The 11,328-nt window shown below is 43.4% G+C and overlaps 1 protein-coding gene across 1 annotated transcript in view; it reads right to left on the bottom strand.

Moving 5' to 3' along the window:
* Positions 1-3,008: 3,008 nt before the first annotated feature.
* LOC310638906 (dimethylaniline monooxygenase [N-oxide-forming] 2-like) overlaps positions 3,009-11,328 on the bottom strand; it is a gene marked incomplete at both ends in the record, with an annotated part of 26,825 nt that continues 18,505 nt past the window's right edge. Inside the window, 2 exons of the mRNA XM_083360268.1 lie at positions 3,009-3,393; positions 9,760-9,832. Coding sequence (XP_083216394.1) covers positions 3,009-3,393; positions 9,760-9,832 — 458 coding nt within the window. The remainder of the gene's footprint in view (positions 3,394-9,759; positions 9,833-11,328) is intronic.

Below are 11,328 nucleotides of genomic sequence, written 5' to 3' on the forward strand. Positions count from 1 at the left end.
TTTGCCTGTTTATTCTATATAGTGACAGTCCTTACACTATGTGTTGTAGAATAGATGACTCCTGGGTTTTTTTTTTTGTGGTTGCTGGGCCTTTTGGCTTACTTAAGATGTTTTGGAGGACTTTACTTGGTTTGTGTGCTAAGTGATGCTATGTGGTTGTAGTAGTCTGTTGGTTGTTTCTAAAATATTTTAATGTATGGCAGTATTATCCTGTTCATAGCTTGTGTTGGTTGTGCTGTAGTGGGTTGAATGATCAGGTACGTTTGATAAAGTTGTGTTGGAAGATGTTATATAGACTGTTTTCATTTTCCTGAAGTTCAGGGTTGTTGGAGTGTGTTTGTGCTTGTTTTACATAGCTTCTTTTGTGGAAGGTTGGCTTGTGACTTCGGTAGTGGAGTACTTGCTTAGTGTGGGTAGTTTTACAATAGATTTTTTTTTAAAAAATTGCCTCCATTACCTCTGCTGACATAAATTGTCCTATCCCACTCTCAACCTCATGTTGCCTCAATAAAAAGTGGTGTCCTCCAATCTTGACAGTTTTAATATGGGACAAATGAATTTCCCCAGCTTAATTTCCCTTTTGGTGTAGCAGCACCTATCCCTAGGAAGTACTATACTACCAATCATGTTTGTCAGGCTTCTCTTGGCAAGCCAGACTAGAAATAGATAAGCAGACATTCAAGGACAAGAGAGCTTTTAATATGTAGATTTAGTGAAGAAAAGATAACAAAGCCATTATAAAACAATTTTAGTGACTGCTGTCAACTCTGCAACGAACCTGGCTGAAGCCATCTTGCTCATTTTTGGTTGCCACAAGATTGGGGGGAGGAATGGGAGGTTTTATGCTAGCCTAAACAATTCTCTGTCCGTGGGAACCAAGGTCATTTCTGTTCCCTCAGCTGCGGGGTTGAACCTAATGTTAGAAAGCTCACCAAACTATTTTATTGGGAAACATAGTTGATTGCATAGGCTATGGGGTAGGAAGTTTAACTTTGTAATACTGTTACTTTTGGGAGGGAACTTTAGTCTTGGTTTCACTTTGACCATGCTGATACTTTGTAACCAATAAACATGTTCTTACAGGAAAAGTCAAGCCTCAGAGTTCTGCTTTGATTGGTCTCATCTATCAGAACCATGACATCTGCTGTGTGTCACATGCAGGCCCTAATTATACTGAAATAGGTGTAGACATTCTTGTTCTCTTTTCTTTTGCCTGCATAGTGGAATGGGCTTGAAGCTTGTTTTGATAATCTACCAGTATGGTTTTAGGAGGTTTGCTTGTCACCTTCCAACAGCTAGTTCTAAATCGCCATTAACATGGTGTGGCAGGGTGGAGCACGTGTAGGAGGATGCTTTCAATGGTGACTTTGATGCATGTTAAGTTACCCTGCTAGCAGGTGGAGGTACTGCATTCCTCCAGCCCTAAGACTTTTCAGCTGGGCTAATTTTGGATGCAGGCTTACCACACTTTAAAGAGATTGCTAGACAAGTGTTTAGAAATAATCTGGATATCAGATGACAAGTTTGGAGGTGAGGTTCCAAAATGCTTTGAGGATGCTCCCTATGCTTCATCTATTAGTTGGTGCGAACAGGCATAGAGGCAGAGCATGTGGTGAAACAGGAGGGAGTAATCAATAATGGATAAACTCTTTTGAGTTGTGCTTCAAAGAAATGATAGTACTTTCAACAAGAGGCCATTGCTGGCACCAGCTAAAAGTAGCCTATGGAGGAGGCAAAATCATCAGAGCAAAGCAGACTTCCATAAGAAACCCTTGTGAACAGAAGGAATGCAAAGTGTATGATATACTTATGAGTGACCAAACCACTTAAATAAAGCTGGGAAAATCCAGCACTTTCCTTATTGAAATCAACCTTTTGTGCCACACAGGAAAAAAGGTTTTTCTTGAAAAATGTACTAAACCTGTGCATATCGGGCATCCATGCCCTGAGAAGTGATTTGAGAGCCCCAGTCAGGAATTACCTGAGCATATGCTTTCATAGAATCCAGGAGAGTAGGTTCCATCAACTAAGGGGAAGAGCTGTCTGCTCACAAGCAGCCTGAGGGGATTAGTCAGAGTTTGCAAATGCCAGTCCCCGGCTGCATTGCTATTCACTTCATTTAACTTGTCAACAACAAATACAACTTGTCAACAACAAAGACTGTCTAGGGAAAAAGGAAACCAATATTTTAAAACCAGAATAGGTAAAGATGAGTTCAAGGCTACCTTAGCCGAGGACTGGGGATAACATGTAACATTGATCCTGGGATATGTTCCTGGTGGGGTTAGGAGGACATAACGTTATTTGTATTATTTCAGTCAGTCAGCAGCAACTCAAGGTCTCCAAAAACTTTAAAGGTTTAATTGCCTCTTTAAAAAATGGGAATGTGCAAGTCATTTTCTGATTTGATTCCAGGAGAAGTCTCCTACTGAAAGATCCCTCATTCCATAAAGTGAGATGACTATATTTCATAACTAGGCTCACATGACATGTATTTTGTAGAGATATGAGGGTGATAATAATACATTTAGTGAATGTAAATGTTTGCTTGACACATTTTAAGTTATACTTCATTGCATTTTAATTTTAAACTAGTTGATACAGCTTAGAATTTACAATATCAGAAACAACAATTAGTCAATAAGGAAGGATTATAGGACAGTTGTCTACAGGTTGCCTGAATCTGATGAAAATTGGGAATATCATGGAAAAGTAAATAGAATACAAAAGTTGCAGTTTCACATAAAGTCAGGGTGCTATTCTGCATAATCTGTGAAACAATCACTCAGGTTTCATGGGGTGAACATATCAGGAAATAAGTTCCAATTGGACATAAACATTTTGAGCAAAAATACTGTATATTACAAGATTTTTTTTCCATTTTGTATGCTGCTTTGATGCTAGATTACTTTGTATTCCTGCTGTAAAATTATGAAATAAAGTTCTAAGATGTATACAGCACCTACACCTGGGATTAAAGTACAAACTTGATATATATGAACATGATACTAAGTGTTTTTCTTATTTGGTATGAAATGAGTACAGAAGTATGTAAATATGAATATAATTATTCCAAAGAATGCAGTGAAGTGAAATATTTTTTTCCAGAGGGATGGCAGGATATGTTTTGAAGAATTGTCTATGACCCGAGTGTTCAGGGGTTTGAGAACACGGTCCCACTGAGTCAGAATTGCATTTCTAGCTTTCTTCCACTTTCCAGGTCCACAAAGGCGATACTGGTAAGAGGTACAAGGACCAAAGAAGATTTTTAAAGCTAGTTTGGGGTCCTGTAGTAAAAGTAATGGCACATTGGGCTTAGCCCCTATGTAAGCAGCAATTTCATCCCAGTAGCCAACAATTAATTCTTTTTCTTCCCTTTTGCTGGAAGTACACCTGGAGCAGAAGACAAATGGAAATAGTAATTAGTATTCTGTAGCTATAGATCAGGGCTTTTCAACCGGTGGTACACGTACCACCGGTGGTACATTGGCACCTGGCAGATGGTATGTGACCTTGCCTAGCCTAGACAAGTGTAGCAGAGGGAGGGAACGAGCTAAAGTGGCACAGCACAGGACTTGCCGTAAGAGAGTCATCAAGAGCTGCAGGACTGCTGGGTCAAGGCAAAGGCCCCAGGATCGGCACTTCTGGCACACCCAGAAGAGAAAGGAGGAGGAGGGTGGAGACAGGAGAGGATATAAAAGGAGGCAGTTTTGGCAGGAGAGGGAGAGAAAAAAAAGACACTGGAGAAAGAGTCAGAAGAGAAAAGGCTTTTGCCAGAGAGAGGGAAGGCTTTTGGGGAGAAGTGTGCATGAGAGAGAGGGAAGCCTTTGGGGGAGAAGTGTGTGTGTGTGTGAGAGAGGGAAAGCTTTTGGGGAGAAGTATGTATGAGATAGAGAGGGAAGGCTTTGGGGAAGAAGTGTGTGTGTGAGAGAGAGGGGGGAGGAGACAAGCAGTGAGGAGAAAGAGGGAGAAGCAGAGAGGCTTCTGTGAGAAAAAGCAGAGGGATAAGTGAAGAAGCACAGGCTGTGGAAGGAGAGGCCAGCAGGCAGTGAGGAGAAAGAGAGGAGGAGAGAGGAAGAAGGGCCAACCAGCCACCTGACCACCAAGGTAGTGGTGCATATTAATAAATATGGAGAAATTCATCATACGTTCATCAGTGCAAAGGGAAAGTGATTCAGCAAAGGAACTGCCACCAAACAAATTAAAACTGGCACCGAATCGAAAATACAGGGAAAATTTAAGAAGACACTGGATAGTCACTTGTCTGAAATAGTATAGGTCTCCTGCTTGATCAGGGGGCTGCACTAGAAGAACTCCAATGTCCCTTCCAGATTCTATTCTATTCTATTCTATTCTATTCTATTCTATTCTATTCTATTCTATTCTATTCTATTCTATTCTATTCTATTCTATTCTATCCTACTCTACTCAGTGAGTAGCAATTTGTTCCAATGGTGCAGCAGCAATTTACAGTTCAATATCATATTCAATGAATAAAACCCTCTATACCTGCATTAAGCCATGGCTTAGCTTGATGTGTCTATCAGTCAGAGTTTGATTTATAGGGAAAGGAACTCTGATAGATCCTGTTGAGTAATAGTTTGAGTTTTCTTTTTGAAACTAAAAAAGAAACTTGCAATAACTGAAACATCAGAAACAATAGAAATAGAACAACAGAAAGGTTTTTTTCCTCTGTGAAGTTAAATTTGACCCATTCATATGTAGATCAATTGAATGTATGTTCTTTAAAACAGAAGTCCCCAACCTTTTGGGTACCAGGGACCGGTTCCATGGGGAGAAGTTTTTCTGCAGACCAGAGGGTGTGTGGTTTTGTGTGCTGCCTACATCCCGCGGATATGGCTTTACTTGTTTGTTTGGATTGGTTACTGGCATGCTGTGGCCCGGTACCAGTCCACAGACTGGGGGTTGGGGACCCCTGCTTTAAACCAGTAAATTATCTTCCACCCAGAGCAGTAAATTGCTCAGGTTTCCTCAAGTTTTGCCTTGCCTCTGGGGTCTGTTTACCTCTCTCTCCTGTAGCACAAGAAAAAGCCAAAAGCATATTATTTGCTTTCCTTAGTATTATTCCTGATTAAAACAAAAGCAACTGTCATATATATCCAAACCAAACATATAACATTGTTGCCTGAAAACAGAATTATCTAATTAGAAGTGTCTAACCACAGAGTAGCCACAATTCTGGATAGTTACCACAGTTGAATAACTGAGATGCTTCTAGGTCAGATTTTGTATTGTGCCTCATCCACAGAATTTTACAGAAAAAAGGGTGAGCATTATAACACCTTCTCCCTGTAATTCTCCTGTATCCTTATCCCATTCAAAATCCAAACGAAAAGAGAGAATACTGTAGCTACACAATAGCTTTTTCTTAATGGCATTAAGCCTGGAAATACTTCATGAGTCAAGGTGTAGTGGAAGTTACTTCTTATGGCCACATGAAGGCACCCTATGGACGGTTGACAAGTGTGAACTGCACCATATAATATATTTTTTTTCCTTCCATGATTTAAGGCTGAAAACCCCTGGATCTTCAACCTGTCCTATGTTCTCTAATGCTATTAAAGAGTCTGGGACCAGTATTGCAGGTCACCATACATAACCCTTCTGTCTGGACGACCTAGAAGATTTCTTTTTATCTTTGGTATATATCGCCTTTCTATTCAGAGGGTACACTGGGCAGCTCTGAAAATAGCATTCAGCATCTATTTAGATTAAGAAAATAACGTGATAAAGAGTGTTAAAGCAGCCAGGAAGAGTTATACACTCTTCTGTACTTGTTAGTTTTTTTTACCTACAGAAAGCAGCAACTCTTAGGCCACAGCTGTATACCAGTAATATCCACAAGCAGCATACTAACATAAAGGGTTTTATCCCAATTGTTGATCTTTACAATGCCGCAGCAACAAGAAAGCAGCATGTTCTACCCTTATTGTTTCAATGCATGACAAATTAAAGAAAGTTATTGATAAATTCTCCCAGCTTCCCTTCCCACTATGTACCCCTGCAGTCAGGAAAAAACAATCTTCAATTGTAGTCCCTAACGTAGGAATCGGTCAAGATAGGCAGCTGCTTAGAATGCCTGGTTTAGCAATCTGTCAAGTTACTTAACGTGACACATAGAACTATATAGAAGAATAGGGTTGGAAAGGATCTTGGAAGTCTTCTAGTGCAACCTCCTGCCTATAGCAGCAGATCCTAGATCAGGGGTTCCCAACGGGGTGCTCGCATCCCCTGGGGGTGTGAGATGATATTCCAGGGGTGCAAAAACTTGGGTTTTCAAAATTATAGTGTATATGCATAATTCGTTGCCGTTATTTCGAAGTTTTGTAAGGGGTGTGAGAATATATCAGAAGTGTTCTAGGGGTGCGGGGTATAGAAAAGGTTGGGAACCACTGTCCTAGATCATTCTGGATAAATGGCTATCCAGTCTCTTTCTGAAAACCACCAGTGATGGAGCACCCACAACTTCCAGAGGCAAGCTATTCCAGTGATTAATTATTCTCACTGTCAAGAAATTTCTCCTTAGTTCTAGATCTTCCACCCATTACTTGTCTTGCTTTCAGATGGAGAATACGTTGATCCCCTCTTCTCTGTGACAGCTCTTCAAGTATTGGAAGACAGCTATCCGATCACTCCTTATCTTCATTAGACTAGACATAACTAGTTTCCTCAATCATTCATTGTATGGTTTAGCTTCCAGACCCCTTGTCATCTTTGTTACTCTTCTTTGCACTCTTTCTAGGGCAATAATGGCGAACCTTTCAGAGACCGAGTGCCCAAACTGCAACCCAAAACCCACTTATTTAGCACCTGGTGCTGCATGGGCATGGCCCATTGGGCATTGCTACGGTGGTCACAGCAGACTGGGTGGGTGTGGACAGGATGGGCGTGGCCAGCTCGATGTTGCTTGTGGGGAGGGACGCCTGTGGAGGCCAAACAGGGTTGGGAGAGATCCAGGGGGTCTCTGGTGGATGGGGCGATGGGCAAGAGGCTCGTCCTGTGGGGTGAGGCGGGGCAAGGCAGGGGGCAGGGTGGAGGTGCCATTGCCTAAACTTTCCCACCTCCCGCATGGTCAATGCCTTTCCTGAGATGAGCCCACATGCTCTTTCACACGTGGTCTGGCAATGTGGAAGTATGAGCATTTGGAGGGAAACTCCTCAAGAAGAAGAGCGTGTGCCTACTCCCCCACCTGGCTGGGGCTTTTCTTGCCCCACCCTCTGCTCTCAAGGTGCTAAACACTCTGCTTCTGTTGAAACTGTGGCAGGAGTGCAGGACTGGTGGCCTAGCAATGGAGACATGGAAGTGGTAGACCAGCCAATGCGTGCATGTGTGCATGGAGCAGTTATCAATAGCGGCAGTAACAACAGTAGCCCTGTGCAGTGAAAGGGGCGCCTGCAGTTTGGGAGGTGTCAATGGGGCGGGGAGCGGCTGCTTCCTGGAAGATGGGGACCAGAGTCATCTGCAGCAGGCAGGGGTTAATAAAAACTTAAAATAAAAATAAAAGTCTAAAAAGGAAAGGGCCGACACTTTCTGAACAAGGGGCACAGAAAGGATGGCATTCGTGGAAGGGAGCTATGCCGCAACACCAGTTTGACAATGGTGGAGGAGACAAGGTTTAGGCCGTGCACTTAAAGGCGGGCAACCACCAACCGTGCTTGGATAGTTCTCCCCAAGAAGTTCCAGCACCGCTTTGAGCCCCGAGTTCTCAAGGCTCACAGCAGTTTGTTGCCAAAGCTGTATTGATGGAGCCGGCGTCCCCCGAATGGAGAAAATGGGTGTCCTGCCAGGCCTGACATCCCCAATAACAGCGGGAGCCTCCTGGTTCCTCTGCTCACCGTGATGGAGAAATAGTCCCGGAAGTATTGCCAGATGGCCCAGGCGGAGCGGCAGCCCCCACGAGACGGCGTCTCCCAGTCCAGGTAGAGCCAGGCCATGTAGCCGAGCGCCAGCAGCCAGCTGTCCCTGAGCAGTAGCACCGGGTAAAGCCTCAGGCAGCACTCAGGCTACAAGAGAGGCAGCAGGTGACCCTCTCCTCTGCCTCGCCAGCCTCCGAGAAGCGGCAGCTGTGGGACTCTGAACATGGTTTGGAGCCTGCCACTCCAGCTGCTCCCACCCATGGACAGCTCCAGCTGAGAGGAAGTTGCGGTGCTCTGCAGGGCTGGAGCAGTTGGGGTTTGGGAAGGCAGCCCCACGCGAAGCAAGGCAAGCCACCACCCACAAGAGCCAAGCCAGACACCGTAACTGCCTGCCTGCCCCCACCTCGGGCTCCCTTCATGATCATAGGCCCACCGCTCCACACTGTCCATGACTGCTGGCCAGGACTGCCTCTCCTGCAACCTCCCCCATGGCTGGGACACAGCCAAGTTTGCCGCTGCCAGCACCGTCCCATCCTCACCCAGTGCCAGGAAGGAGAAGACCTACTGGAGGATAGCAGCTGTTTGGAGGCGCCGCCGGAGTGGCAGGCACAGCAGTGCGAACCACAAACACATGGCCAGTACAACGGGGTCAGGCTCCTATAGCTTGCCTGCCAAGCACAGCTTCAGCTTATCTCAGACGAGCTCCTTTTCCTCCTCCGCGAGGCCTCGCCCTGCCCACCTGTAAGCGAGGCACTGCTGCAGGGGGGAGGGGGTGCCTCCCCAATGGTGGCTCCAGGCTGGCTAGCCTTAGGCCAGTGATGGCAAACTTTTAGAGATCACGTGTGCTGGGACGATGGCACGTGCTCACAGAGAGGGCCCCGCATGCCACCTGTGGCACGTGTGCCATAGATTCGCCACCACTGTTCTAGGGTCTCAACATCTTTTTTGCATGGTGGTGACCAGGATTGGATGCAATTTTCCCACTTTGGTCTCACTAGTGCCATTACTACTTCTTAATGTGATCTTGAAACTATCCATCTATTGATGCAACCTAGGACTGTGTTAGCTTTTTTTGCAGCTGTAGCACACTGCTAGCTCATACATAAGCGATGGTCTACTAGATATGCTGGTCTACTGTAATAAAGTTTTGAATTAATTTGAGAAACAAGATTTGATAAGAAATTTGAAAGCCATTTGCGAGGCATTAAATGGGTAGATGTCCAATCTTTTCATGATCAAATGGCATATCCTAATCCTGAGTTACCATATCATTGATGAAATGTGCTAAATTATATTGTATCAGGAGAAAAGAGAAAACAATTACTTTAAAACTGGAACAGATAAAGATAAGTTAAATTGATTCAGCTAGGGTTTGAGGATGAGATGAAGGCAATGTCATCAGGACATGGTATTTAAAACTGGAGCATGTTCATGCTGTGGTTAGGGAGATATGAGGTTAAGACTTTAGGTTCAATTTTTCTTTCTAAACTAGGACAACATAATGTCAATAAAGGACCAGTTGCTAAAATACACATAAACATGTCCATGAAATTACCAAGAGTTGAGCTGAGTGGAAATAGAGATTATTATTTTACATTAAAAAAAACAGTGTGGATCTTTGCTATGCCCTTTCCAATTTACCTAGTTCTTCGTGATATGTTTTGCCTTGTCTTATTTTAGGAGTATCATGTCTTCTCTTTAAAGTGTTTCTGTCTGTTAACTTCTTGCCAGGAACTTTGCATATACCTTTCGGGTATTTTGCCAGAATGATACCTTGAAATAATGTCTGTTGAATCTATGGTTTAACATTTTCTAATTCACTGAAGCTGAGAGGCGAAAAGTACTAACTATAGCTTTCAAAATAATATATAACATTTCATACTTATTAAGGAGCCTTTTCTTCTGCTTATCAATGTCATTCATCATTCTGTTCACTGGAGGCAGCTTACTAGATCCTGGTAAGGAAAAAAAGAAACAATATGGATGAGCTTTGACCACGACAACCTCAGCTGTTGCTTTGAGTTTCTTTAGGAGAGATGGCCTGTTAGGCTCACACTCTGTGGCTAGTCACAGTGTTAACTATGGTCATTAATAAGATGGTCATCTTATTAATCATGTCACAGATGATTAACCAAAGTTAATCAAAGTTAACCAAAGCCACAGCCTCTGTTTACTTTACTGCCGAGAGCAAGTTTCTAAGTTATCTTTTTACTGGCATTCTGTCTGTCTGTCCTTCCTTCCATCCATCCATCTCAGCAAACTTCTGAATTTTACCCATATGCCACTACATGTGAAATACAAATTAATCAATTTCTTATTCAAATTGTTTTCGAAATGAAGCACACAAAATATATATGTGAAAAACAATGCTGTGTTAATTGAAGGTTTTAACAAGTGCCGTTTTTCTGTTATCTTACACCAATTACATCAACAAGCGACTTAAGCTTTCTATACGGATCCAATTCATGTGTACAGTATTGGTTAATACTTATGTTGGATTATATATTAGTCATAGCTCTTCTGTGCTACTAATTAATACCTGTATCTTTTAAAGTCTCTTTGATTTGTAACAATAGTTTGAAACTCTCTCTCCCTGCTGCAAATGAATCAGATGACTATCATCTTGTTTGTCTAGATTCTGCATTTTTTTGTGGAATTTTCTTTATCAACTATTTTGTAAGCAGCTATATTACTTTAATTGGGCCAGCTCTGTAATTATCTGCCTCAGTACTGGATATCTGCATTTTAATACTTAACATTCAAAAGTTTTGTTACTGTGTTTCCCCGAAAATAAGACCTGCCCTGAAAATAAGCCCTAGCTTGATTTTTATGCATGTACCTAATATAAGCTCTATCCCCAAAATAAGCTGTAGTTAAGAGGATGTGCAGCTGGCTGCCTGCCCATTCCTTCTGGTTGTTTGTAGTGCATCCGCTTACCTCAGGGCCCTCGCAGCCAGGCCTCCCATGCTCTGACATCTGCCTCGCCTCGCAGTGGTGGCACCAACCAATCCTGTCCAGCAGGAGCCCGCAAGGCCACCACTGGGCCACTTCTTCTATGGTGAATCCGGGGTGCTGTTCTCAACTGCAGAGGCCTTTTCCTGAAGACCTCTGCCAATGAAACGGAGCCCGGGAGCAACACACGCATCAACCCAGTGCTCCATTCTTGGCGGCAGAGGCTTTTTGCAAAGATGGCAAATGTCTTTGCAAATGGAGGGAAGGCTTTGATGTTTCAACCCTTACCTCCATTTGCAAAGCCTTTTGCTGCAGATTTCATCCAAGCCTCCATTTCCAGAGAACATAGGCCTAAAGTACTGTGATATCACGTGAGATCAGTAGTGAGAAGAAGTGGGCCAGTGGCGGCCACACAGGCTGCTGCTGGATGGGGCTGTGGTTCTGCTGCCACGAGGCAAGACAGTGGAAAAAATAAGTCATCCCCCCAAAAGAAGACCTA

Source organism: Vipera ursinii, assembly GCF_947247035.1.
Source record: "Vipera ursinii genome assembly, chromosome: 3".
Classification (NCBI taxonomy): Eukaryota; Metazoa; Chordata; class Lepidosauria; order Squamata; family Viperidae; genus Vipera; species Vipera ursinii.